At 64.7% G+C, this 25,270-nt stretch overlaps 5 protein-coding genes across 10 annotated transcripts; 2 read left to right on the top strand and 3 right to left on the bottom strand.

The window, feature by feature from the left end:
• Nucleotides 1-1,332: 1,332 nt before the first annotated feature.
• On the bottom strand, nucleotides 1,333-11,223 carry TRIM46 (tripartite motif containing 46). Of its 4 annotated transcripts, none has more exons than XM_085082113.1 (10): nucleotides 9,879-10,064; nucleotides 7,933-8,183; nucleotides 6,824-7,167; nucleotides 6,170-6,313; nucleotides 5,949-6,044; nucleotides 5,571-5,824; nucleotides 5,357-5,478; nucleotides 3,078-3,377; nucleotides 2,696-2,993; nucleotides 1,333-2,560 (listed from the first exon to the last, which is right to left on the bottom strand). In XM_085082113.1, exons 1-10 carry the CDS (start codon nucleotides 10,061-10,063, stop codon nucleotides 2,185-2,187), a joined length of 2,370 nt encoding a protein of 789 aa, XP_084938239.1. In that variant the 5' UTR covers nucleotide 10,064; the 3' UTR covers nucleotides 1,333-2,184. The 4 variants fall into 4 exon arrangements, 3 of the variants coding, with proteins under 3 accessions (XP_084938239.1, XP_084938240.1, XP_084938241.1); XM_085082114.1 differs by having other exon boundaries at nucleotides 7,933-8,188; nucleotides 9,879-10,057; XM_085082115.1 differs by lacking the exons at nucleotides 1,333-2,560; nucleotides 2,696-2,993 and adding exons at nucleotides 4,914-4,951; nucleotides 11,113-11,223 and having other exon boundaries at nucleotides 3,096-3,377; nucleotides 9,879-10,573.
• Nucleotides 10,446-12,411, top strand: KRTCAP2 (keratinocyte associated protein 2). Its single transcript, XM_085082118.1, has 5 exons — nucleotides 10,446-10,573; nucleotides 11,113-11,267; nucleotides 11,519-11,582; nucleotides 11,830-11,896; nucleotides 12,207-12,411. The coding sequence occupies exons 1-5, from the start codon at nucleotides 10,570-10,572 to the stop codon at nucleotides 12,325-12,327; spliced, it is 411 nt and encodes a 136-aa protein (XP_084938244.1). The 5' UTR covers nucleotides 10,446-10,569; the 3' UTR covers nucleotides 12,328-12,411.
• A 598-nt stretch (nucleotides 12,412-13,009) lies between these two features.
• On the top strand, nucleotides 13,010-13,859 carry DPM3 (dolichyl-phosphate mannosyltransferase subunit 3, regulatory). 2 transcript variants are annotated; one of them, XM_085082116.1, is made up of 2 exons: nucleotides 13,010-13,132; nucleotides 13,551-13,859. In XM_085082116.1, the coding sequence occupies exon 2, from the start codon at nucleotides 13,557-13,559 to the stop codon at nucleotides 13,842-13,844; it is 288 nt and encodes a 95-aa protein (XP_084938242.1). In that variant the 5' UTR covers nucleotides 13,010-13,132; nucleotides 13,551-13,556; the 3' UTR covers nucleotides 13,845-13,859. The 2 variants fall into 2 exon arrangements, with proteins under 2 accessions (XP_084938242.1, XP_084938243.1); XM_085082117.1 differs by lacking the exon at nucleotides 13,010-13,132 and adding an exon at nucleotides 13,141-13,231.
• A 2,390-nt stretch (nucleotides 13,860-16,249) lies between these two features.
• On the bottom strand, nucleotides 16,250-18,810 carry SLC50A1 (solute carrier family 50 member 1). 2 transcript variants are annotated; one of them, XM_085082437.1, is made up of 6 exons: nucleotides 18,684-18,810; nucleotides 17,896-17,973; nucleotides 17,672-17,795; nucleotides 17,440-17,598; nucleotides 17,255-17,374; nucleotides 16,250-16,664 (listed from the first exon to the last, which is right to left on the bottom strand). In XM_085082437.1, exons 1-6 carry the CDS (start codon nucleotides 18,746-18,748, stop codon nucleotides 16,563-16,565), a joined length of 648 nt encoding a protein of 215 aa, XP_084938563.1. In that variant the 5' UTR covers nucleotides 18,749-18,810; the 3' UTR covers nucleotides 16,250-16,562. The 2 variants fall into 2 exon arrangements, with proteins under 2 accessions (XP_084938563.1, XP_084938561.1); XM_085082435.1 differs by lacking the exon at nucleotides 18,684-18,810 and having other exon boundaries at nucleotides 17,896-18,223.
• Nucleotides 18,811-19,969: 1,159 nt separating this feature from the next.
• On the bottom strand, nucleotides 19,970-23,298 carry EFNA1 (ephrin A1). The gene is made up of 5 exons (XM_085082419.1): nucleotides 23,141-23,298; nucleotides 21,596-21,891; nucleotides 21,433-21,498; nucleotides 21,122-21,172; nucleotides 19,970-20,735 (listed from the first exon to the last, which is right to left on the bottom strand). Exons 1-5 carry the CDS (start codon nucleotides 23,239-23,241, stop codon nucleotides 20,617-20,619), a joined length of 633 nt encoding a protein of 210 aa, XP_084938545.1. The 5' UTR covers nucleotides 23,242-23,298; the 3' UTR covers nucleotides 19,970-20,616.
• Nucleotides 23,299-25,270: the final 1,972 nt, after the last annotated feature.

Genomic DNA, 25,270 nt, shown 5'->3' with positions numbered 1-25,270 from the left:
TGTGACGCGCCGATGGGGCCGAGCAGCTGCACGTGTGGCACTGGGTGCACATGGCGTGTCCTGCTCCCATCCCCTGCCTGTCTGGGCTCAGAGTCCTCCAAATGCTGAGTGAGCCCTGAAAATTCTCGGGGGGTGCTGGAAGAAGGGGCAGTGGGATGTGCCTCGGGGCAGTGTGGTGGCCCCAGGGGGACGTGTGCCAGGGCACAAACTTTGGGAACAGCCGTGCCTGGAGTGCAGTGGTGGCCCCCTGGCAGCCCCAGTTTGGGCTGGGCCTGTTCCTGGGCACTGGGAGGGTTTTGGCAACCACTGAAAAGGCAGAAAAACAAGGAACCAAACCTTTCCCAAAGAGATCCCGTGTGGGCACAGGCACAGAGCCAGTGCTTGGCCGGGAACGGCCCTGGGACCAGCCCAGCAGCAGGCAGCCTGTGGGTCCCTTGGCCACAGTACGTGGGCTCTGGGTGGGGCGGATGGCTGTGCCAGGTGTTCAGGAACCCCAGCTTGTGCTGGGAGGTATCAGCTGTGCTGGGGTGCAGGCAAGGGGCTGGGGGTCTCTGGAGCACAGAGAGCTGCCTGGTGCCCCAAGACTGCTGTGGGAGGTGAGGGTTGCACTGACAGGGGGCTCAGGCACAGTGTAGCAACCTCTGCCCCCAGATCCATGCCACCAGCTGGGGATGGGGTCGTGTGCCCAAAGCAGAGCCCCATAGGGGACAGGGTGTGCCTGGGACTGCTGCTGCCCCACTCAGCCCCCCCAGCCTTGGGCAGGGCCCCAGGAATCTGAACAGGCACCAGGGCTGGGCCCTACAAAGAGCTGCCTGTTTGCAGAGAGCTCAGCCCTGTGGCCTCCTCCAGCTTCCAGCTTAGGGGCCAGGATCTCCAGGGACCAGCACCCACCCAGGCAGGGCCCTGCCTCACCTATGGCCCCTCCACCTGCCACGCAGACTACCTGGGTGGGGGTCCAGCTGCAATAACCCCTATGACAAGATACCTCAGCACCCAGCAGCCCTCCTGGCTGGACGGGCCACCCTTGGGACTCCCCAGCAGTGCTGCAGGAGTTTTCTCTTGGCCCAGGGGGGAGATGGCTGGTCCAGGAGCCCCCTGGCACTCTGTGACAGGGTGGCAGCAACCACGTGGCTAGGCACAGGACAGGCAGGACCTGACACGTCAGCATGGCCTGGGCTGGGAAGGGTTGGTGCCTGCTGGCCACAGCCCAAAGAACAGCCCTGTGACCCCACAGCCAATCCAGACTTAAGGCCCTGTGGACCCCTGGCATAGTCTGGCCCCATGGACAGCCCAGCCCCATGGCTCCCCTGTGACAGGGAGGCTCCGGAGGGGTCTGGCATCGCAGTTTATTGTAGGAAACCATGAAAATACAGCGTTTGTTGTAACAGAACCCAGGAGAAATGACAGCAGCTCAGACAGATCCCGGTGTGAGACCACCGGCACAGCTCCCAAGGTGCTGGGGCTCCTGGGTGGGTCGGATCTGGACCCTGCAGCCCCAGCCCACCCCAGCTGTGTGCGGTTTGGCACCGAGTGGTGTAACGGGAGCCAAGCGCGGCCCTCGGAGCACGTGCAGGCAGGGCACGGGCAGGGCTGGCCAGGCACGTTGCTGCCCAAGGACAGGGCAGAGCGGGGGGCACTGAAGTGCCCAGCAGCCCATGGGAGGGACCCCCCAGTGGCTGTGCCCGGGGGGCTGTGCCTGGCTGCGGCCAGATGAGCCACATTGAAAACGAGCCATTTTACAAAACATCTTCACACCTTGTTCCAGCCCAGCCTCCCCCCGCCCTCTCCCCCACCCCAGCTGCCTCCCCCACCCCAACCAGCACCCAGCCTCTCCCCTTCACTGTCACCCCACTGTCACCTGCCACCCCCCTCCCTGCGCAGCCCCGTCCCCCTCTCTGACCCATCTCTAGGGCTGACCCTCTGCCAGCCCTGCCCACAGCCCCAGCCCAGAGCAGCCTTGGGCTGAGCTGGAGCTAGGGGCAGGCGGACAGGGTGAGGAGGGGACGGCAAAGCTGTCCCCGTCCCCCCATCCCACAAAACAAACACCTGGCCTGTCCCCAGAGGTGGCAGGGCCAGGGCCACCCCCTATGCTCTGCTCCCTGCCCACTTGTGTCCCCCCAGGCCCTGGAGCTTGTGGGTGCCTGGGGGGCAGAGCTGGCGGCGTGCAGGGAGCGCAGGCACGGCTCAGTCCAGCTTGGCAAAGTTCCCGATGGTCAATTTCCGCTCCTGCTTGTTGGCCACCAGCTCCTGGAGGTGCAGGGCCCCCCCTCCGATGAAGCAGAAGGCAGGGCATACCGGCCCCGAGCAGTCCACACCGCACTCCCAGAGCTCACGGAAGGAGACGGCGTCGTAGAAGCTCACCTTGCCCTGCTCGTAGTCCAGGCAGATGCCGATGCGCGGGGGCAAGGGCACGGTGCAGCCGTTGGGGTCGCGGGACGTGAGGGCTGAGCCGTGTGACAGCAGGATCTTGCCCATGCCGATGGTGAGGAAGGCGTAGGGAGGAGGTGCCTCCACCGTCGTGTCCTCCGCCCCACTGTCGTGGCCGCTGTCAGGATCATACCTGCAGAGGGGAGACAGATGAGTCCTGATGCCAACACCCAGGGGACAGGCTGGAGCTCTCCCCACACCCCAGTGTCTGCTGGGGAGGTAGGAACAGGCAGAGGACTCCCTGTACACCCCAAACCGCCCCACTCACCTGGGGCTCACCACGTCTTGCGGCACCTGGAACCACTCCTGCAGTTTGCTCTCCAGCCCCACGCCCACCTTCACCAGGTAGGAGCTGGGGTCCACGCAGCAGGCCCAGTAGCTCTTGCCCTGGGTGATGGCCACGTCGCCGATGACCAGGTCAATGGACAGGTGGCAGCTGGTCATCAGGCGCTCGGCTGCGAAGAGCATGGGGATGCCGGGAACGCTGCGCACCGCGCGCTGGTCCTTGCTGATGGCCAGCCGGTCCCGGTTGAAGCCCCAGCGGTTGTCCAGGAAGAAGTTGAGGACTGTGAGGAGGAAAGGAGGAAGAGGGTGACCAGGACGGCACAGCGGGGCGCTCTGGGGTGCTCCGAGCAGCCATCCCCTCTCACCTGGGGCGGGCGGCGTGTGCAGGTAGATGTCCTCACTGTAGTCCCCGAAGCCCGCCTTGTTGTAGCCCTTCACCCGGAGCACGTAGACGCTGTCGGTGTCCAGGTACTCGACGAGGGCGCAGGTGCCCCGCACCTCCTCCCGCCGCTGCCACAGCTTCAGCCCCTTGGCCTTGGCGTCGGTCTTGCGGAACTCCACCGTGTAGTGCCAGGCAGGTGGCGAGTGCTGCGGCAGCCGCCAGCACAGGAAGATCTGGTCGTAGGTGTAGGTGCGCTGCGTGTCGATGACGGGGGCCTCGGGCGCTGCGGGGAGAGGCAGCAGCGGGCATCAGGCAGCATCCCCCACCGCACAGGCGGGGAGGCGGCCGGACGCAGGGAGGGGACATTCTGGGATTCCGGACGGACGGACGGACGCACAACCAGCAGAGTCTAGAGGGGTCTGACTGCGGAGACCGTGTGTCGGCACCGGAGGAGAGCGAGAGTCAGGGAGACAGAGGAGCTGCTGCTGTGGGGCTCCAGGGACCAGACAGGCCGAGTGCAAGTCGGGAGGGAGGAGAGAGAGAGAGAAAGAAATAGAGAGTGGAGGCAGTGGAAGAGGAGGAGGACGAGATGGGGATGGAGGGTGGTGGAATGTACTGGTAGGAACAGAGGCAGGATGGGAAGAAGAGATGAGGGGATAGCGGGTGGAATGGGGGTAAGGAAAGGATGAGAATGGGGCAAGGAAGAGGAAGGAAACAGGATGAGGAGGGTGGTGGAAATGCGGCAAGGAGAGGGATGGAAATGGGGAGAGGAACAGAACAGAAATGGGGTGAGATTAGGATGGAAACACAAAGAGAGGGAGAATGGAAATGGGGAAACAATGGGGCAAGGATGGGGTCAGAATGGGATGCAGAAAGGGATGGAAATGGGGTGAGTAGGACAGAAATGGGGCAAGGAGGTAGATGGGAATGAGAAAAGGGGGAAAAAAAGGGATGAGGAGAGCAGTGGAAATGGAGTGAGGAAGAAGATGGCAGTGGGGTGAGAGTGGGACAGAAAAGGGTGTAGACAGGAACAGAAATGGAGCAAGGATATGGACAGGAATGGGGTGAAGCAGGGACAGATATGGGGAAAAGAAGAGGATGGAAATGGGACAAGAGGGGAAGAAAATTGAACAAGAGGGGTGGAAATGGGGCAAGGAGAGAATGAAAATGGAGTGAGGAATGGGATGGAAATGGTGTGAGATTGGGATGGAAATGAAAGTGGGGAATGGAAACAGGGCGAGAAGAAAGTGGAAATAGGGCAAGGATGGGGTTGCAATGGGGAAAGGGAGAGCAGGAATGGGATAAGGAGGTGGCAGAAAATTGGGTAATTAATGGGACAGAAGTGGGGTGAGAGTGGAACAGAAATGGGATGAGGAAGGGGATGGAAATGGTAAGAAGGGACAGAAGTGGGGTGAGGAAGAGGATGGAAACAGGTTGAGAGGGGACGGAAATGAGGCTAGAGGGGATGGAAATGAGGTGAGAGTGGGGCAGAAATGGGGCAAGGAAGGGGCAGAAATGGGGCAAGGAGTGGGATGGAAATGGGGCGACAGGGGGATGGAAATGGGGCAAGGATGGGGACGGAAATGGGGCGAGAGAGGGATGGAAATGGGACAAGGATGGGGACGGAAATGGGGCGAGAGGGTGGGAGGGCAGGAGGAGTGGCGGCAGATGGAGGAAGCAGAGCCACCGGCTGCCAGCGCCAGCAGGCAGGACAGGGATGGAGGATGGCGGCGGAGCAGGGCCAGGGTGGGAGCAGGATGGAGGGATGGAGGGATGGGAAGAGAGAGCGGGGCGGCTCTGGGGCAGGGGTGTGACTTGCCTCAGTTACTTCGGTGACGCCTCGGCAGCGGCCGCAGCCTATAAACAAAGAGAGGTAGAAGCAGGTCTGAAACGTGTCGCCAGCGGGTCCGGCAGGGCCACGCGGCTCCTGCCCTGCGGGAAGCGCCTGCCCGGCAGCGGGGCAGCTCCGTACTCACCCTCTGGCACTCCTGCTGCCCTCACCTGGCACCATGGCCCTGCCTGTCTGCCCCTGGCCCGGCCACCCTGGCACAGGGCAGGGCAGGGATATCTCTGGGGGCTGCTGGGGCGGGGGCCGTCCCTGACGGGGAGGGGGCACCGGCAGATCCGCGAGCGCCTGCCCGAGCACGGCCCTGGGCAGCTGTGGCTGAGTTGCGGCTCCGAGGTGGGCAGGGAACCGCTCTGCCCACAGGGGCTGTGCCTTGGCACGGGGCACAGCCGGTGCCCGGGTCCCGCTGCCTTTACCTCGGATGAAGGCCAGGTCGGTGAGCAGCTTCAGCTCCCTGCTGACATCCAGCTGGAAGTGGCTGAAGGAGGCGTTGGCTGCAGGACGGAAGCTCTGCAGTGAATCAGTGGCCCTGAGGATCCTGCAGCACAGAAGAGCGGGGATGTTGGGGTGCCACCTTGGGCACCAGAGGGCCCTGACCCCCCTGGCAGCCCTGTGCCTGCAGTCCAGTACCTGTTGTGCAGCTGCTTGGCAGCCTGGACAAAGCAGGGGTGGTCAGTCTCCTTCAGCACCTCCTGAGCATAGCCCACCATGCCCGAGTTCTCCAGCATGGCCTGGTGCTCCCGGATCTGGCAGTGCAGGCTGGCCAGCCGCTCCTGCTGGCACTCCTCAATGGCCTGCAGCAGCGTGGCACGCTTCTCCTCCAGCATGGCACAGAGCCCCTGGATCAGCTGTGACACCTCCTCCTTGGCCTGTGAGCCATTCACCTGCCAGGCATGGACACGGCAGGGTCAGTGTGTGGCATGTCCTGGGACCAGAGGGGACTGGGCTGGCAGGGCCAGCCCCTGCTTAGGGACAGCTCAGTGACAGACAGGCACCCTCTGCCCTTACCTCCGTGTGCTTCACTGTCTCCTCCAGCTCGGCAATCTGGGTCTGCACCGTGTCCTGGCTGCTCAGGATGTAGGCGAGGCTCTTCGTCAGCTTCTCCTGCAGGAAGGTGATGAGATGCTGTGCCGGCAGCCCCCACCTCGCCCCGCACCCCCCATCTGCACCGGGGCTCTGCGGTGCCCCCGATTCCCCGCAGAGCCCCAGCCCAGCCCCACAGCCCTTACCCTGAGGGCCTGGTAGGCGCTGAGCACCGGGGTGATCTTGTGGCTGGTGTGGGTGCGGCGCACGCGGCAGAGCTGGCACACCAGCCGCTGGCAGGTCTTGCAGTAGTGAGTCACCTCCTCTTTGTGCTCCGGGCACATCAGCCCCTGCGCGGGCACAGCGGGGCTCAGCGGGGCTCTGCATCCCTCTCCCCCCCTGCAGAGTCCCTCCACTGCACCCCCAAATCTTAGAATCATACAATGGTCTGGGTTGGAAGAGCATCTTGAAAATTATCTTGTTACAACCCCCCTGACATGAACAGGACATCCTCAACCAGACGCCATTGCTCAGAGCCCCATCCTAGCCTTGAACACTTCCAAGGATAGGGCATTCACAACTTCCATGGGCAACTTTTTCCAGTACCACAACACCCTCGCTGTAAGAATTTTTTTCTAATATCTGATCTAAACCTACTTTCTTTCAGTTTGACCCATTACCCCCTGTCCTGTCACTCTAGGCTTTTGTAAATAGTCTTGCCCCATCTTTCCTCTAAGTTCCCTTCAGGTACTGGAAGGCCACAATTTGGTAACCCCAAAACTCTTCTCCAGGCTGAACAATCCCACTTCTCTCAGCCTTAATCCCCCATCAGGGCAGGAGGACCCACGGGGACGCCGTACCTTGGGGCGGAAGGTGAGGGTGGGAGGCGTGGGCTCATGCTGGGCTTTCTGGGTGCCCCAGGGGTGGTAGAGCTTGAAGCACTCATTACAGAAGCTGGACTTGCACTCGGTGCAGCCCTTGGTGGCCTCCAGCTGCGGGGGCTTGCAGAACTGGCACATGATGGCTGCGCTGATGTTGATGGTCTGCCGGTACCGCTCCACCACCCGCTCCAGCGTCAGGTTGCGGAAGAGGCTGCCCAGGCCCCGCTCGCCCAGGTCCACATCCCGCTGGCAGGCGGGGCACGGGAAGCTGACGGTCTGGGGGTGCACGGCACCCCGCTTACGCCCCGGGTATGTGCCAAAGCCTGTGGGAAAGAGGCAGAGAGGGGCTCAGCAGGGCATGAGACCCCAGAGTCCATCAGTCCTCCTACGGGAGAGCCAACGGTGCTGTCCTCGTCCTTATTCCGTCTAGCCATCCCCATCCCTTGCAGTTCTCCCTGTTCCCAACCCCTCCAGCTATCCCTGTCCCTGTCCTCTCCAGCCATCCTCACCCCCTCTGCTGTTCCTGTTCCCTCTGCCATCCCCTCCAGCCATCCCCCTCCCCTCCAGCCATCCATCCCTGTCCCCCAGCAATCCTCCCTCTCCTCCAGCCATCTCTGTACCCACCCCCTCCAGCCATCCATCCATGCCTCCTCCAGCCATTCTCCACTCCTCCAGCCATCCAGTCCCCTCCAGCTGTCCTTATCTCCTCCAGCCATCACTGTCCTTGTCCCCTCCAGCCACTCCCATTGTCTCCAGCCATCCCCTACCCTTCTGTTTTTCCCATCCCCTCTGCCATTCCCTCCAGCCATGTCCATCTATTCCAGGTATTCCTATCCCCATCCCCTCCAGCCATCCCTGTCCACTCTGTTGTCCCTGTCCTCTCTGCAGTGCCCATCCCCTTCAGCCATCCCCATCTCCTCCAGCCATCCCTGCCCCTCTGCTGTCCCTGTGCCCGCTGCCATCCTCATCCCCTCCAGCCATCCCCACCCCCTCCAGCCATCCCCACCCCCTCCAACTATCCCCATTCTCTCAGCCATCCCTGTCTCCCCTGTTGCCCCTGTGCCTTCTGCCGTCCCCTGCAGCCTCACCTGACTTGAGGAGGCGGTCGAGCCGGTCAGGTTTGGGGACACTCCGGCGGCCCAGGCGGGGGCTGCGGGTGGACGGGGTGGCTGCGGGTGAGGTGGGCTCAGAGGTGGGGTCACAGTACAGGTGGCCGTGCTGCAGCAGCACCTCGCTGGCACACACGTGGCACACATTGTGGGTACAGGGCAGTGCCAGTGGCTGCTTGTACATCTCCTTGCACACAGGGCACACAAGCTCCCGCTCCATGTTCTTCATGCTGGTCTGCGGAGAGAGCGGGAGTGTCACCCGCCAGCAGCGGAACGGGGCCGGGACCAGATGGGTCCAGAACCAGCACCAGGGCCAGGATCAGGGCTAGAACCAGCACCAGGGCCAGGATCAGGGCCAGGACCAGCACCAGGGCCAGGATCACGGCTTGAGATCAGCACCAAGACCAGCACCAGGGCCAGAATCAGGGCTAGAACCAGCACAAAGGCCAGGATCAGTACCAAGGCCAGGATCAGCATCAGGGCTGGGACCACCACTAGGACTGGGATCAGGGCCAGGACAAGCACCAGGGCCAGGATTAGCATCAGGTCTGGGATCAGCACCAGAGTAAGGATCAGGGCTGGGACAAGCACCAGGGCGAGGATCAGCATCAGGATCAGGACTGGGATCAGTACTGGGACCTGAGCTGGGATGGAGACAAGGACCATGACTATCATCAGGGCAAGGATGAAGCCTGAGACCAGCAGCAGGGACAGGATGAGGACAAACACTGGGACCCGCACCAGGATGAGGATCAGGGCTGCCACTGGGATGAAGAATGAAGCTGAGATCGGCAGCAGGGCCAGGATTAGGGTCAGCACTGGGACCACAGCCAGAACCAGGGCCAGTGTCAGGACCAGCACTGGGATGAGGACAAGGACTGGGACCAGCCTCATGGACAGGATCAGGCCTGGGAGCAGTGTCAGGAATGGCACCAGGGCCAGCACCAGGATGAAGCCCAGGGCTGAACACGGGTGGGAACTGGGGCTACACCAGGATCAGGATCAGGATCAGGGCCAGCACTGGCACCAGGACCAGCATCATGGGCATGATCAGGCCAGGGACCAGCAGCATGGTCAGGATCAGGATCAGCATTGGGACCAGCACTGGGATGGGGCTGTGGGCTGAGGCTGGGATGACAACAAGGTCAGGATTGGGCCTGGGAACAGCACCAGAACCAGGACTAATATCAGGACCAGGGCTGAGGCAGGGATGAGGACCGGGGTCAGCATCAGAGCCAGGATCAGGCCTGGGACCAGCAGCATGGTCAGAATCAGGACCAGCAATGGAATCAGAGCCTTGATGGGGCTCAGGCCTGGGATGGGGATGGGACTGGGGCTTGGCCCAGAGCAGGGCCAGGATCAGGCCACTATCAGGACCAACAGTGGAATGGGGATGAGGGCCACCACTGGGATCAGCACCAGGATGGGATCCAGGGCTGGGATGGGGATGGTGACTGGGATAGAGATGAGGACCAGCACCGGGAACAGTGCCAGGATGGGGCCCAGGGCTGGGATGGGGATGACGACTGGGATGGGTGCTGAGATTGGTACTGGGATGGAGAGGGAGATTAGGGCCAGGATGGAAATGGAGATGGAGGCTGGCATGGGGACCGGGGCTGGACCCACAGCAGAGCCCGGATTGGGCCCGGCACTGGGACCAGTGCCAGGACCGCGCTGGGCACCAGGATCGGGGCCGGGACGGGGCCGCCCCCCCCGCACCCGGTGTTCCCGGCTCGACCATGGCTCGGTGTAGGGGGGGTCCCGATGACGGCCCACCCCGGGGTCGCTGCGGTGAGTCGGGGTGCGGGTCCGTTGCCCGCCCACCCCTCAAGGGCATCGCCCCCCCCAGTCCCCGCCGCGTTGCCACGGCGACCCGGTCCCGGGGGACCCCTGTCCGCCCCCCCGCCGCCACCGCGGCCGCTCACGCTGATGCGGACGAGCGCGTCCATGATGGAGGTGAAGGTCTGCAGGTCCTCGCCCTCGGCCATGGCTCCGCTCCCCGCGCCCGTGCCCGCGGCGGCGGCGGCGGCAGCAGCGGCGGCCGCGATCGCCCCGGTGTGTTGCAGGGAGCGGCGGAGCCGGGGGGAGGGCGGAGGGCTGCGGCGCGCATGCTCGGCGGCGCCCGCCCCGGCGGCTCCGGGGGGCGGTGGAGGCACCGGAGGGGCGGCACCGGTGGGGGAGGCGGCACCGGGATGCTCCCGCCGCACCCCCGGGCATCCCCCGACGGGCGCGTGCGGAGAGTAGCGCGGCTCGGGGAGCGGCGCCTCGGGAGAGCTGCGGGCGGGATGAGCGTGGCGCCGGTCCTGCCGGTGATCCCGGGGATGGTGTCGGGGCCGGGGCAGGGACCGGGGCAGGGACCGGGGCCGGGGGTCCCGCGCCCCCGCTCCGCCCGCTGTTCCCGTCCCCGCCGCCAGAGGGCGCTCCGAGCGGCGGGGACTTGCAGTGCCGCTCCTGGCCGCCAGGTGGCGAGACCGCGCACGCCGGGAGGGGCGGGGCCGCTGGCGCACGCGCAGTGGCGCAGTTCGGCGGTGCTGCCGTGTCCCCCCTGCGCGCGGCCGCAGTGCGCGTGCGCGGAACGGCGGCCCCGGGACAGGACCGGGACGGGACGGGGGGACCATGGGTAAGGGGGATACGGGGATACAGGAGGCGGGGGAATGGGGTAGTGGGAGAAAGGGGGGAGGGAGGAAAAGGGGCGCGGGGACAGGGGTGGTGACGGGAGTACCGGGGCAAGGGGCAGAGGGGTAACGGGGAAGGGGGCGCAACGGGGCAGGTGGGTAACGGAGGCGGGAGGAGTACCGGGGGTAGGGGGATAGCGGGGTAGTGGAGAAGGGGGGAAATGAGGGGTACCGGAGCAGGGGGGCATCGAGGGCACGGGGATGACAGGGTGAGGGGGTAACGGGAGCGGGGAGAACGGGGGCGGTGGAAATGGAGATGTAACAGGGCAGAGGGGTATTGGGGGCACGGGGGCTAACGGGAGTGGAGGAGTAACTGGGCTGGGGAAATGGGGGAAGGAGGGGCGAGGGGGGCGGCAGGTGGCGGGGACGGGCACGGAACGGCCCTATGGATTCAGGGTGGACTCAGGTCCCGCGTCCGGCCTTGGTCCTGGTGCCCGTGCCCGTGCCCGTGCCCGTGCCGGTGCTCAGTCTGCCGCGGGCCCAGCCGTAGGCACGGGCACATCGCTGGCGCTGTCGTCGTTGCTGTCGCTGCTGCTGTTCGCCGGGATGCAGATGTACAGCCGGCAGCTCGCCTCCACCGAGTGGCTCACGATCCAGGGCGGGCTGTTGGGCTCTGCACTCTTTGTCTGCTCTCTCACAGCATCCACGGGGACCGGGAGTGGGACCAGGACGGGGGGACAGGAACGGGGCTGGTGGGGAGTGGGGCCAGGACACTATATCGGGGGCTGGAAACCAGACCAAACTGGTGATGGGGAGCAGGGCCAGGGGATGGGATGGGAGTGCAGGGATGGGAGCAGGTCTAAGGGCCTGGAGTGGGGATGGAGCAGAGAGAATGGGACAGGCTCAGGAGGACAGCAGGGTGCCGTTCTGTCCCTTAACACTAAAACCAGGCCTTCAACAACCTGGAGAACCTCATCTTCGGGAAAGGCTTCCAGGCGAAGATATTCCCTGAGAGTAAGTCCTGTGGGGGCCCAGGATGGGAGTGGGAGCAAATGGCTGTCCAGAGGCCTGCAGATGGGCTGGGGGTGCTCCAGTGGTGGGACTGGAGGGTCCCAGCCCTGCCCTGGAACTGTGGCAGCTCCCCCTGAGCTTTTCCTGGGCCTGGGGTGGGTAGCGGGGTTTGGTAAATTGTAGTGCTGCAGCCATGGCCCCCCATCACTGGGGGCAGCCCTGCAGCATCATGTCTCTTGGTTCACCACAGTTCTCACCTGCCTCTTGCTGGCCCTGTTCGCCTCTGGCCTCATCCATCGGGTCTGTGTGACCACCTGGTACGTCCAGAGCTGCCCTGGAGAGTGTGGAGTGGCCAAGGGGACCCCGAGGGGTCGCTGGTGGCACTGGGAGGGGGGCAGGATACTGGGCAGGGCCAGGAGTGCCAGGGACCCTCAGGGGGCTGGTGGGAATGGCAGCACAGTGGGATCCAAGAGAGAACGTTTAGGAAGGGCGGGGGTGTGGGATCCAAGGGGAAAATGTTGGTTTAGGAAGGGCAGGGGAGTGGGATCCAAGGGGAAAGTGTTAGGGTGACCCTGGCATGTTCCTGCCCTTGGCAGCTGAGCAGCCTATTCCTTTCTGCCCTCATAGCCTCATCTTCTCCATGGTCGGCCTCTACTACATCAACAAGATCTCTTCCACTCTCTACCAGTCCACAGCGCCTGTTGCTGCTCCTGCCAAGGCTGTCGGCAAGGGCAGGAAGAGAAATTGATGTCCTGCTGCCCCTCCCTGGGGCAGCCCCCTCCCCATGGCCGATCCAGGACTCCCTCTTGCCCAATAAAGCCATTTCTTTGTAGCTTCTTGTCCCCTCGGCCAGTTCCCGGCTCAGTTCCTGGCCCTGCTGTGTGCTGGGAGCAGCCCTGGAGCCTGGGGTTGGTTCTGGGGTGCCCGGGGGAGCTGGAGGTGGCCGGAGGGGGGAGATGGGCTGCTGGCATCTCATCTGCCCAGACTTGCAAGGGAGTCAGATCGCAGCAGAGCCGGGCAGGCTGGAGCAGACTCTGGAGCCGCAGAGGCTGGAGCAGCCAGGGGGGCTGTGGGGGTCCCAGTGGCTCAGGGCTCCAGCCCCAGACCCCTGTGCTGGCACGGCCGAGGCTGCTGGGTTTGGCAGGGGATTACAAACTCATGTGTGCCCTCAGCAGGACACCGGGGGGGGCACCGGGGCTGCCCGGTGGGGGGGTGGGAACGGCACGGTCCCCGCAGCCGTGGGAGGGCAGGCAGGACTTGCTCCCACGCCGGGCCCCTGGCACCTCTCCGGCCGGACGTGGAGGAAACCAGATGCTTCCTCCGGCCGCGGCCGCGGCCAACAAAGCCCGGAGCTTCCTGCGGCACCGGGAGCGGGGCCGGACCCGGGGTCCCGGCGGGGTCCGGGCGGTGCCGTGCCCCACCCCCAGGGGGCGTCCCCGGCCGCTCCTCCGTGGAACTACAGCTCCCGGCAGGCCCCGCGCGCGGCGCTGCCGTGGCGTCACCTCTGCGCCGGGCAGGAAGCGGGACCAGCACCGGGAGCAGGACCGGGCCAGGTGGGGGCGGGGCTGGGCCCGGGCCGGGGTGTTTGGGGAGGGCTCGGAGCGGTCCGGTCCGGCTGGTGGAGGCCCGGAGGGGTTTGGGGTCGCGGTCCGGTCAGGAGGCCCCGGTGGAGACTGGGCCCGGCGCTGGGCGATCCCTCTCTCCTGGCCCCACTCTCCGGGCTCCCCTCCTCCTTCCTTCTCTGCTCCTCTCCCCTGACCCGCTTTCTCCCCCAGTCTTCTCTCTCCCCTTTTCCTATTTCCCCTTTCCCCCTCTGCTCCTCTCATGCGTCCCCCATTCCCCGTCTTTCCTGTTCCCCTTTTACCCTCTTTCTGCTCCTTTCTCCCGGGCTCCCTTCTCCCCCTCTCCCCTCTCCCTTTTCTTCTCCCATCCCCTCTGCCTCGTCCCCTCTGACACCCCGTCTCCCCTCAGGCCGCCATGACCAAGCTGGGGCAGTGGCTGTGTGGACTCGCCCTGCTGGGCTCTGCCTGGGCCGCGCTGGCTCTGGCCCCGCCGGGGCTGCAGCCGCCGGCCCCGCTCCGCCAGGCGCTGCTGCCGCTGCCCGTCTACCTGCTCGTGGCCTTCGGCTGCTACTCCCTGGCCACCGTGGGCTACCGCCTGGCCACCTTCAACGACTGCGAGGAGGCGGCGGCCGAGCTGCAGGAGCACATCAGGGCGGCGCGGGCCGACCTGAGCCGGCGGGGGCTGCGCCTCGGACCTCAATAAAGCCCTGGGACGGCAGCTGCCGGTTCTGTTCTGTGATCCCGGGACACAGGGGGAGCGGGGGGCCACGGGCACTGAGGACCCTGGGAACTGCTGGAAGCCACCCTGGGGGAATCACTTGGCTCTCCCGGGAGAATCGCTCAGCTCTCAACCGGTGTGAAGTGGATGTTCGGGGAGGGTTTGGGGGGCTCTGCGAACCGGAGGGGTCTCCATGCAGGCCCAGTTCTCCTACCACTCTGAAGGGCTGTGGGAACCCCTCCCCACACACCTGGTCCTGCCCTGCTTCTGCCCCCCTGAGCTCCCTGAAACTGGGCTCTGGAGTCGGATGTGGGACCAGGCCATGCCCCAGAGCCCAAGCACACTCCTGGCTCAGATGTGGTTCACCCCTGCAGGTGGGAGCTGGAGGAGCCTCATCCCGTCCCACCGGCCGGATTCCCAAGAAGGAGGAGAGGGACTGACAGGGTGGGGCAGGCGGCACAGCCTTTAAATCTCGGGGTGGTCCTCCCCGGGCGGCTCGAGGGGAGCTCCCTGCTCCCCCGGGTCCTCTGCCCATCCACAGCGCTATACTGGGCTTCACTGCGAAGAGGGAAGGGTGGGGGGCTCTGTCTGGGGTGGGGGGAGCGGGGCCTGCTCCTGGGGACCCCCATCCCTGCACTCTGACTTGGTGTGCCAGGACCTGCTGCCCTGGCAGCCGCCGGCTCCACCAGCCAAAGGACTTTGGGATTTTAATTAGTAGCTGTGTATCCTCTGCAGAAAGGAGCGGTTGGGAGGACTCGGGTTAATTAGCAGAAGCATCTAATTAGCTGTTTCCTGAGCAGCAAAGGCGGGTGGGAAACAGGTGGGAAGCTCCCAGCACTCACTGGCACAGGGATGGTTGGGGGGTGACACTGCCCTGGATTCAGCCACGTGGGACCTTGTTGGGGTCAGGACTACAGCACAAGGACAGCAGTGCTCCACGGGCTACTGACAGCCCTCTGTGGGCTACTCAGGGCCATCAGGGGCTACTCACAGCCAACCAAGGGTTTCTTGTGATCATTCAAGGCTAAGCATATCCATCCAGCATCTAATTGTGGTCATGTAGGGGCTACTTATGGCATCCAGCCCCAACCTGTGGCTACACGTATCAGGGGCTTTCTGACACCCCTCTGTGAGCTACTCAGGACCATCAGGGGTTACTTGTGGTCATCTAGGAGCTACTTACAGCCCTCTGTGAGTTATCCATGACCCTGCACAGGCTACTCATGGCAATCCAGAGCCTCTACTCATGGCCATTCAGTGGCTACTCACAGTCTTCAAGGGGCTACTTATGGTCATCCAGGGGCTGCTCAGGGCAATCCAGGGCCTCTACTCATGGCCATCAGGGGCTACTCCCAGCCCATGTGGTAGCAGCCTGGCAGCGGCTCCTCCCTGCACAGAAGCGTCCGGGAGCTGCCTCTGGCCTGGCACAAGGGGCCACGTCACAGCCGCTCCCGGCACGGGGCAGCTGGCACGACCGGTTGGCTGCCAAGGTGTGTCAGTGGAGAAAGCTGCCCTTTCCCGAGGCCGTGGGGCCGGGCTGGGAGCTGCTCCCGCTGCCGGGGGGAACCTCCCTGCTGGGCCAAGTCCCGGGAGCAGCCGGAGCAGGCCCAGGGAGCCCCGGCTCCACAGGGGCAAGATGGAGCATGCCGGGAGCTTGTCCTCCCTCCCTCAGCACCGCGCTTGGCTCGACCCCGTCCCTCCAGATGGATTTTTGCAGGCTGTGTGCAAGGTGTGCAGAAGCAGCTGAGGCACAGCACAGCTCCTGCCAATGTCCCCGGCACTGCATCCTTCATCCCAACAGTGTCATCTGGCCAGAGCATGTGGTGAGGCTCCTCAGTGGTGTGGGTCTCCTGCATGGCATGGGAGTCACTTTCCACAAGGCTCCAGCATCTGCTGTGTGATTTGGCCCCTCCTGTCCCTCCACTGAGGCACCGGCCCAATATCTTCATTCCAGATCACTGTTAATTGGTTAATCAACGTAGAATCGATTCTTGAACCAGGCCCGCTTGATCCGCGGGGGTTTAGCAAGGATTCCCATCGATTCCCAGTTCCTGGTGGCTGCTTGTCAGCTCCAGAACAGACTTTTACCCTCATGCTGTGATGAGTTGCTCCCATAGCTCAGGGAGGTCAGAGCAGCCCCACAAAAGCGCTGCCTTCCCCGGGGTCTCCTCCTGGCCGCAACTCAGCCCTGTGCCCAACACCAGGATTGACGCCTGGTGAGGGTTTGCCGGAGCCCAGGGGGTATCAGGATGAGCCCCCAACACGAATAGCTTCTGTATGACCACAAGCAGCCCCTGGATGACCACAAGGAGCTCCCAAAGCAGCTGCAGGGTCAAGAGCTGTACCATCATCTGCAGCAGCAGCAGGAGGGAGGGACAAGAATCAGGCGCTGGGAAGTCTCTGATTTATTAAAAGGCACTTGAATCCATACAAAAGAAACACCTGGATCCCTGGAAGCCCCATCCTGGTGCCAGCCAGGGCTGTGGGCATGGAAAACCATCCTCCCACCCTGGGATTTGAGGGGCTCATGGAATCGTGAAGGCATCGCTGAGAGCTCCCCAGCCATTGCTGATGCAGGGCTGGTGGCGGGAGGTCCCTTGTGGTGTCCCACTGGGAGCGGCCAAAGGGACAGTGGTGGTGGCATCCAGGGCTCGGCCATGGGGCCAGCCCAGGCCAGAGTTGGGGGACTCCTTAGAGGACCCCTCAGGCAGGCAGAGGGCTGTAGGGCTTGTCCTGCCCTGGCCGGTACCGCTGGAAGAGCCAGAACCGCAAGAGGCTGGTGACAACCCCTGGCACATTGGGGACCTGCAGGAGGACATGGGGGAAGAGTGGATCTACCCATCCCCCTGCAGTGCCAGGGGAAGTTTACTGGCCCCATCCCAGCTAATTAATTAAAATCAATAGTCATCATGCTGAGCCTTGTCACGGGCTTGGTTGGGTGACACACGGGGCCGAACAGGGCTGGCCCCAAGCCAAGTGCTCAGCTGAGCCATGAGAGGGGAATGGGGTGGAATGGGATGGGAATGGATGGGGATGGGAAGGGATAGGATAGAGTAGAACAGGATGGGGATGGAGTGGACAGGGATGGGGTAGGATGGGATAGGTTAGAGTTGGATGGGGTGAGATGGGAATGGGATGGGGGTGGATGTGATGGGATAGGATGGGATGGGAACAGAACAGGATGGGGTGGGATGAGATAAGAGTGAGATGGGATGGAGAAGGGTGCAGTGGGGATATGGGGGAATGGGGCAAAATGAGGATGAAGCAGGCCAGCATGGGATGGGATAGGGATGGCACTGCGTGGGAGGCAATGGTGTAGGATGGGCTGGGACGTGATGAGATGGGGTAGGGTGGGATGGGATGGCACTCCTTTGTTTCCCACCACCCCAACCCACCGTGATGTAGGGGTCGTGGAGCTGCAGGCCATAGAGTGTCCAGCTGCTGGAGGCCATGAAGGTGGTGACCGTCAGGGGGAAGGACAGGCACCGTGTTGACTTGCTCCGGATGACCTTGGCCTGCAGGAGCAAACGTCAGGCAGGGCCCAGGCTGGACCCCCCCAGCTCTGCCGAGCCCCACACACCAGGTCAGCCAGTGGTGAGAGGTACATGGTGATGGTGAAGACGCTGCAGAAGAGCCCCAGGCGGGTCAGGCGCGTCCCCTTGTCCACCAGGATGGTGAAGTAGCCACAGCCAGTGACCACCACGGCCAGGAGCAGCAGGACCTGCAGCAGCACGGGGCGCTGGGAGGGACAGCAGAGGGATGTTAGGGTGAGGGTCCCCCATCCTCCCCATTGCCCCAGGCCCCTGCCCCACCTTGGCAGGGCTGTAGTAGAGATACACCAGGATGTAGACGGTCTGCAGCGCTGCCCCGATGGCGTTGACAGTGATCAGCGTCCCATCCCCCTTCAGGCAGCCGTAGCCCAGCCAGCTCAGGTTGCTGCAGGGACATGGCACAGGCACTTGGCTGCAGCCCAGGGGATTCCCCCTGGCCCCCAAATACATGTGACCCCCTGCCCCAGGGCCCAACCCCACTGTACTTGGCATCAGTGGTGAGGAAGGGCAGGAACTGGATGTTCTCCACACTTTTGGTCATCAAAATCTGGCGCAGGTCAGACCTGGGGAGAGTGGGGGGCAGCAGCCTCCTGGGCACCTGGCAGTGCTGGGGAGGGGGAGCTCCAGTCTCTGCAGTCAGCAGGCACTGCATCCACTCCTCCACTCCCCTCCCACTGCACCCCCCAAACTGGCCCCAGCGCCATCCCCAGTCCTTCTGCGCCAGCCACCCATGGCCCACTGCATCCCCAAACTAGGCCTGATGCCCTCCCCATTGCACCCCTACAGCCTCCACTGCAGCCCCAATCTGGCCCTGGTGCCCTCTCCTTTGCAACCCCCTATGGCCCCCACTGCAGCCCCAAACTGGCCCTCATGCCCTCCCTATTGCACCCCCAACCCAGCCCCCAGCCCTCATTGCTCCCCCCAATTCACCCTGATGTTCTTCTCACTGCACCCCCAAATGCCTCTCCATGGCCTCCATTGCAGCCCCCAAAATGCCTCTTGTGCCATCACTATTGCATCCCCAACCCTCCCACCAGGCCCCACACTGCACCCCAAAACCAGCCCTGCTGTCCTGATTGCACCCGCATCCCCCCATGGGCCCCACTGCACCCTCAAATCCCCCTCCCCAAGGCCCCCACTGCACCCCAAAATAGGCTCAGGGGTCCCCCCCATTGCACCCCCAACGCCCTCGGCCCTCCGGGCACCCCCAAGCTGGTCCCGGTGCGCTCCCCATCGCCCCCGCCCCCGCCCGGGGCCGCCGCCGCTCGCTCACAGGCCGGTGGCGAACATGGCGACGGTGGCGGCCAGGCAGACGCCGGCGAGCACCGAGGGGGCCATGCCGGACACCGGGCACGGGCGGGAGCGCGGCGGGGGCGGTGCTGCCCGCGGCGGGGCGGGGCGGGACGCACTACCGGGGAGGGACCGGCCTCGCACCGGGCGGGGGGAGCAGCGCCCGCACCAGCGCCATCGCCCCGCGGGCAGCCGGGCGGTCACCGGGGCCGGTTTGGGGCTGCAGTGGGGGCAGCTGGGGGGCACCCCTGTGTCTCGTGTCTTGAGTGCCGACCTCCAGCTCTGGGGGTCCCCAGTTCCAGGGGCTTCACGTCCTGGCGTCCCCAGGGTCACGCCCAGGGCCCAGATTTCACACCCTGGAGGTCACACACCTCCGAGATCCCAGCTCCCCACGGTTCCTCCCCCATCGCACACACACTCTTCAGGAGTCACACATCCCTGTGTCCCCAGCGTCCCCCCAACCCCCAGGAGTCACACATGCCCGTGACAACAATTCCCTGGGATCCTGCATCCCTGGGGATCCACATTTCCACGGGCTTCAAGGGCCTATGACTCCACCGGCCCGGGGTGCTCTACACATCCTGAGAGCCACTCATCCCTGTGCCCCCAAGATCCTGCCTCTCCATGCCTCTGCATGTCTAGGTCGTCCACATTCGGGTGTCATGCATCCCTGTGACCTTAGCTCCCCAAGATCTCACCTTTCCAGGACCCTCACTCCCTGCAGTCCCCAGTTCCAGATGCCTCAAATCCCTGTGATCTCAGCTCCCTGCACCCCAGTGTCTCATACCTCGGGGGTCCCATACCCCTGGGGTCACCCCTTTGTGATCCCCCATCCCTATATCCCTGAGATTCCCTCCATTCCCACAGCCACATGTCCCCAGGGACCCACCACTCCCCTGTGGGGATCCCTGGGGTGCAGCCAGGCTGTGTCCCCTGCCCAGCCCCGGGGGCTCTGGCTCAGCCCCCCTCCTCACCACCGGTGGGATCTGTCTTATCCCCTGGGGTCTGTCACATTCCAGTGGGGTCTGTCCCAGGAGTTGCTACCCCACACCTGGAAGCTCACTCCGGTGCAGGGGGAGGGGAACCCGCCCTCAGGGGAGGCCTTTGTGTCACCAGATAAAGCCGAGGACAGTGCCAGCCACTGTGGCACTTCGCCACTTTACAGCCCCGAGCAAACACCAGCCAATTAATTAATTAACCAGCCCAACCCCCCACAGGGGCCAGGAGAGACTGGCCCAGGGGGGTGGGGGACATCTCAGGAGCTCAGCATGATTTTGGTTATTTATTCCCGACAATGGTATAAAAAGTCCCGTGTTAGAAAGCTGTACAAAGGGGGTGCTGGGGGCCCCTCTGGCACCCAGCAGAGGGGAGGGATGGGGAAGGGCCAGGGAATGAAGGATGGGGTAGGGGTGCAGCACGGTGGGAAGGGGGATGTCTCTCACAGTCCCACTCCCCTGGCTGCAGGGCATCTCCAGCCTGTCTGTGTTCCCCGAGCTAGTGACACCTGGGGGGCAGCAGCCCCCCGCACCGGTGTCACCCGGCCAGCCTCACGTCCCCGCCCGCAGGACACATTCCAGTCCGAGCCCACCATAGGGAAAGCCCCGAGGGTGGTGGGCGAGCTCAGCTGCGGGGCAGGGGTGCCAGCCCCCTGCCCCTCTCCAGTCCGGGGCACTTCAGCCCCTCAGGTCCAGGCTCCTGCTTGGCCTCTGGCTGCCAGGACCGTCCTGGAAGGGCCAGGGAAGCCTGAGGGCTCCAGCTGCTCCGATGGCTTTGGGCCGTCCAGCCCCATAATACTGACAAATCCTTTCCTCACACAGATGTGTGCAGGGCAGGGCAGGGCGCCCGGGGCAGATGTGTGGGGACCATGGGGGTCCCCAGTGGCTGCAGCCTCGGCAGGTCCGGGCACCCTGGGCGGCTCAGAGCCCCTGTGGCACCAGGAGGGGCAGGAGGAGGCTGATGAAAGTGAAGGGGCGGCTGCTGCTGCGCATGGCCGAGTTCTGCCCCACACTCCTCAGCACATGTGCAGCTGCGTCATCTGTGGGGGAGAGAGAGAAGCCATCAGCACCCCCAGAAGAGGAGTCGTGCCCCAAGCCTGCAGCATATCACCCCTGCACAGGGTACCAACCCTGGTACCTCAACCAGCCCCAGAGCCCCCCAGGAGGGGCAGCTGGGCTTAGCCCAGTGCCCCTGGCAAACCCCTGTTTCCCTATGAGCATGGCTGTGCTCAGACCAGTGCCTCCACCACCCCCCACCAAGTCCAGCCCTGGAGTTCCCAGGAGGGCAGCTAGACTCAGCCCAGTGCCCCCCCACCTGCCCTGGTCTCCCTAGAAATGTAGTTGGGGTCAGCCTGGGCCCTGCCACAACACCCTGTCCCCCCAGAAGAGAAGTTGGCTCAGCCCCAACCCACAGCCCCCAACACACCTGCCTGAATCCTCCCTTTCTGTGTCGAGGCCGGGGCAGGTGGTGCCGGAGCTGCAGAGCAAACAGTGGGTCATGCCAGGGAAAGCCAGCACCCTAAACTTCCCAAAATCCTGTTTCACTGTGGGCTTTCGTCCCCCCTCCCCCCCTTACCACCAACACCTTCCCGGCCAAGCCGGCGTGCCCACACCCCGGGCTGGCCAGGGGCCACGGCCGGGCCGTGACTCAGCGCAGCCAAGGCCACACTGGGCACCGGCGCCGCGAGCGGGAAGCGGGGGACGCGGGGGGGGCCCTGAGGGGGTGATGATACTCACTGCCTTTGCCTGTCACCGTCACCTTCAGCTTCAGGCAGGCTTCACCGTGGTGGTGGATAGGCTTGGCTGTGATGGGAGAGGCCGGTTAAGTAAGGGTGGGGAGAGCCCGACAGGGATTCCCCGCAGCCCTCTAGAGCCCCCCCCGCAGCCCCCCAGCACTCACAGATGTAGTAGTAGCTGTGCCCCTCCCTGAACTCCTTGCCCAGCGTGAAGGGAGTGAAGCGCTGGAACTTCTCTGAGAACTTCTCGGGGCCGTGCAGGGCGCTGGGCTTGTCGCATTCCCAGCGGATCTGCTCCTTGGAGCTGGGCTTGCAGGCCTGGTACTCCTCGAGCTCCACCAGGTACAGGGTGTAGCGCTCCATGGCCCGGGGGTCAACGCTGCCCTCCTCGTAGTGGGGGCAGATGATATCCAGGTAGTCGTTGAGACGAACCTCCACCGTGTAGTCACTCCACAGAAACCTGTGGCAGGAGGGTGGGCGGGGGTCAGGTCCGGGATAGGGGCCTTACCTGCACCCCCAAAATCCCCCACACCCAGGGGAGCCAGCCCCTGCCCACGGCAGAGCTCGGTGTGGGGTCCCTTGGGTCCTCCCTCCTGTGTGCTGAGTCTTGCAGCACCTGGAATGGCTTTAAAGGACAACCCCCCTGCACTCTCCCTCAGGCTTGGCCCCCCGGCAGTGAGTGGTGAGCGCACCCCACTTCCCAGCGCTCCACAAGAGCCGGGGAGCAGGGAGGGGACCCGCTGGGACGCGCACCCTGCCCGCACCCTGCCCGGCCCAGCGCTGCCGGAGCAGGAGGCGTCGCGGCTCTCGCCGTGGGGCAGCCAGCCCGGCTCCAGCTGCGCCCCACACCCCACCCGGGGGGGGCACGCTGGAGGCCTCTGCAGGGTCCCCACCTCGCGACTGTGGTGGCCTCGGGAGGCCACAGCAACCCATGGGGGTACCTCCTGCTCCCCAAACCCTGCGAGGGGACACAGAGGAGGGGGATCCAGCCCTACGACCTGGGGTAGTCCTACAATCGTGGGAGACACGGCCTATGGAGGGGGGAGAACCCCCACAACTTGGGGAGGGAAGGACTTCACCCAGGGAAGGAGGGGAAACACCACGGGTTCCCCCACGGCTGCCTATGTGTGGGGCATCCCCACAGTCTGGGGGTCTGGAGAGTGAGAGGGTGTCCCCAAAATCCAAGGGGGACAATCCTATAGAGGTCACGTCCCGAGGGAGCACCCCTACAACCAGGGGGAGTCACGGCTCCGGGGGAGTGGGGGGGGCACCTCTAGAGCTTGTGGGGTTGTTGCTTGCGATGGGGTCACCCCGCAGTCCCAGCCCGGGCCGGCGGCCCGTGAGCGGAGGGGCCTCGATCCAGGTCTGCTCCCCCCGCACATCCTGCCCGGTGTTTGTCAACACGGTCCCCGGGGCCGGCGCCGGGGCTGGCGCCGCGCCCCCCCCCCGCGGGAAGGAAGCGGCCCCTTCGCGCAACCCTGGGAACGGAAAGGCCCCCCCGGGCGCACCTGGACCGGCCCTCTGCCCCCCGCACGGCCCCGCCGCCCCCGCACCGAGCTCCGCACCGGCCCCGCCACCTCGTCCCGCCGCCCGCCCCGCACAAAGGCCGCCGGGGAGCGGAGCGGCGCCGCCCGCGCCCTCGGGGCGGCCGGTGCCGGTCCCGGTGAGTGTTTGCGGGGGGGTGCCGGTGCCAGGCGGGGGTCACTCACCGGGGGTTGGAGCTGTTCCAGAACACCGTGTGCCTCTCGGCCGCCGCCGCCCAGCACAGCCCCAGCCCCAGCAGGGCCAGGGGCACCCCCGGCTGCCCCATCGCTCCGCGGGTGCTGCGCTCCACGGGCGGCCCCACGCCCGCCCCCGCCTTAAGTACGGCCCCGCCGCCGCCCCGCCCCCGCCACCGCCCCGCGCTCACACAACAACACACGGGACGGGGCGGGGGGGACACACACACGACACACCCCCCACCGGTATCGATCAGGGGACACAAACCACCCCTTCACCATCCCCTCACCGAGACCAGCACTGGCGGGGACACACCTCCCAAAACCGGGACCGGCACCAGGAAGGGGGGGACACAAACCCTCCGTACCGGGACCGGCACTAGCCGGGACACAAACAGACCTCCCCATACCGGGACAAGGCAGGGGGACACATACCCCGCCCCCTCACCAGGAACGGCACCGGGCAGGGGGGCACACTCCCCTCACAATGACCAGCACCACACACACACACAACACCACACCCTCACCCGCCCTCCAGGTCCACCCCTCCTCGATACACACATACCATCCCCCCACGTGGGACAGATACAGAGCAGGGGCACACCCTCCCCCAAGTAATCCACACCAGGTAGGGACCCCACACACACACACCAGTGGGGCAGGGGGAGCAGATCCTGCCCAGCAGTACCCACCACCCATGGTCCCACCTGGGGTCACCTTCCCCTGGGTTGCAGCCTGGGCTGATCCCTACAGAGTGACCTTGGCGGCCTGGGGAAGAGTGGACCCTCCTTACTGGGAGGTCTGGCTGAGTATGTAGGATGGAAACTGTGGGTGCAGAGTGAGAGGTTGTAGGCACAGGATGGGTCCCTGTGGGAGCTGGATTGGGGGCCGTAGGTGCAGGACAGGGGGCTGTAGGTGCAGGATGGGGGGCTGTGGGTGCTGGATTGGGGGGCTATGGGTGCAGGACAGGGGGCCGTATATGCTGGATGGAGGCTATGGGTGCAGGAGGGAGAGCTGTAGGTGCAGGATGGAGGGCTGTATGTGCTGGATGGAGGGCTCTAGGTGCAGAGCCAGGGTGGGCACAGTGGGCACGTTGCCACCGCCTGGCGGGAGCGCGGTGCCTCGCTGTCGGCTCCCATTTGCTCTGACATGGATCCATCCGTGTCCCGGCCGGCGCGCGACGCTTCGCCGTGTGTTGTGAAGCGATAACTCAGCCGCATTTGCAAAACAACTTTCCTCTTGTTTATTCCATAATGATCCATTGATTGTGGGTAATGTTGCATGCCCTGTGCCGCAGCGGGCGCGGAGCGCTCCCCTGGCACGCGGCAGGGGCTCCGGCAGGCGCCGGCACCGCAACCTGAGAGCGGCTGTGGCTCCCACAGCTGAGGGCTCCCACGGGCCCAGACTGTGGGGCTGTGTGCCCCACATCCCACCCACATCCCAGCTGCATCCTGCGCATCCCAGCCTCTCTCCCCACACCCTCGCTCCAGGGGAGGGGGACCGGCTGCTTCTCTCTCATCCTCCCTGGTTGTGGCCAGGCCTGACATCATCCATAATGATGGTGTGAGGCCTCTGTTCCTGAGATGCCGGTGCTGCCGTGGCTTGTACAGGGGAGCACCTCCTGGGAACACCCCTGGGATCCGAGAGCCAGAGCGCGGCACGTGCAGGCCACGGGGATGGGTGCAGCCAGATGGTGATGGGAGCTGATCCCATGGTCCTGGCATCGCCCTGCTACTGCCCCCACCACGTCAGGAATGGACTGTACCTGCGGAAACTGAGGCAGGGAGCAGTGACGGGGGAACTGGGCAGCCCCTGGTGCTCGAGCCTTGTGCTGGCCCTGCTGGGAGCATAATGAGCCTCCTGGGGCATCACACTGGATCCATTCTGTGGCACTGGGATGTGGTATCCAACCCTGTTGGCCAAGGGACTCCCCTGTCCCTTCTGCCATGGTCCCCAGCCCTGGAACAGGGCCCCCAGGACACAGGAAAGGGGCTGGGAGTGAGGCCACATGAACATAACTGGGACCCAGTGTCACCACCATGTCTGGCCCACAGCACTTGTGGAGGGACCAAGAGTGGAAAGACAAGCCCATGTTCCCTGCTTGGCACAGTCTGAGGGACA

The sequence above is a fragment of the Lichenostomus cassidix genome, chromosome 25 (assembly GCF_008360975.1).
Source record: "Lichenostomus cassidix isolate B80296 chromosome 25, HeHo_3.0, whole genome shotgun sequence".
Classification (NCBI taxonomy): Eukaryota; Metazoa; Chordata; class Aves; order Passeriformes; family Meliphagidae; genus Lichenostomus; species Lichenostomus cassidix.
The sequence above is the reverse complement of the archived record's forward strand: the minus strand, read 5'-3'. Positions and strand labels throughout refer to the sequence as shown.

Excerpts from the sequence above, each read along its gene's own strand:
- TRIM46 (XM_085082113.1), bottom strand. The coding sequence starts at position 10,063 with ATGCGCGCCGCAGCCCTCCGCCCTCCCCCCGGCTCCGCCGCTCCCTGC. Across the intron at positions 6,045-6,169 it reads GCGCCTACCAGGCCCTCAGG|GAGAAGCTGACGAAGAGCCT; the intron begins GTAAGGGCTGTG and ends ACCTTCCTGCAG. Across the intron at positions 5,479-5,570 it reads GCCAAGCAGCTGCACAACAG|GATCCTCAGGGCCACTGATT; the intron begins GTACTGGACTGC and ends TCTGTGCTGCAG.
- KRTCAP2 (XM_085082118.1), top strand. Across the intron at positions 11,268-11,518 it reads TCTTTGTCTGCTCTCTCACA|GCCTTCAACAACCTGGAGAA; the intron begins GCATCCACGGGG and ends CACTAAAACCAG. Across the intron at positions 11,583-11,829 it reads GGCGAAGATATTCCCTGAGA|TTCTCACCTGCCTCTTGCTG; the intron begins GTAAGTCCTGTG and ends GGTTCACCACAG.
- DPM3 (XM_085082116.1), top strand. The coding sequence starts at position 13,557 with ATGACCAAGCTGGGGCAGTGGCTGTGTGGACTCGCCCTGCTGGGCTCT.
- SLC50A1 (XM_085082435.1), bottom strand. The coding sequence starts at position 18,062 with ATGCAGTGCCTGCTGACTGCAGAGACTGGAGCTCCCCCTCCCCAGCAC. Across the intron at positions 17,599-17,671 it reads TCTACTACAGCCCTGCCAAG|CGCCCCGTGCTGCTGCAGGT; the intron begins GTGGGGCAGGGG and ends TGTCCCTCCCAG. Across the intron at positions 17,375-17,439 it reads TCTCACCACTGGCTGACCTG|GCCAAGGTCATCCGGAGCAA; the intron begins GTGTGTGGGGCT and ends TTGCTCCTGCAG.
- EFNA1 (XM_085082419.1), bottom strand. The coding sequence starts at position 23,241 with ATGGGGCAGCCGGGGGTGCCCCTGGCCCTGCTGGGGCTGGGGCTGTGC. Across the intron at positions 21,892-23,140 it reads TGGAACAGCTCCAACCCCCG|GTTTCTGTGGAGTGACTACA; the intron begins GTGAGTGACCCC and ends CTCCTGCCACAG. Across the intron at positions 20,736-21,121 it reads GAAAGGGAGGATTCAGGCAG|ATGACGCAGCTGCACATGTG; the intron begins GTGTGTTGGGGG and ends TCTCCCCCACAG.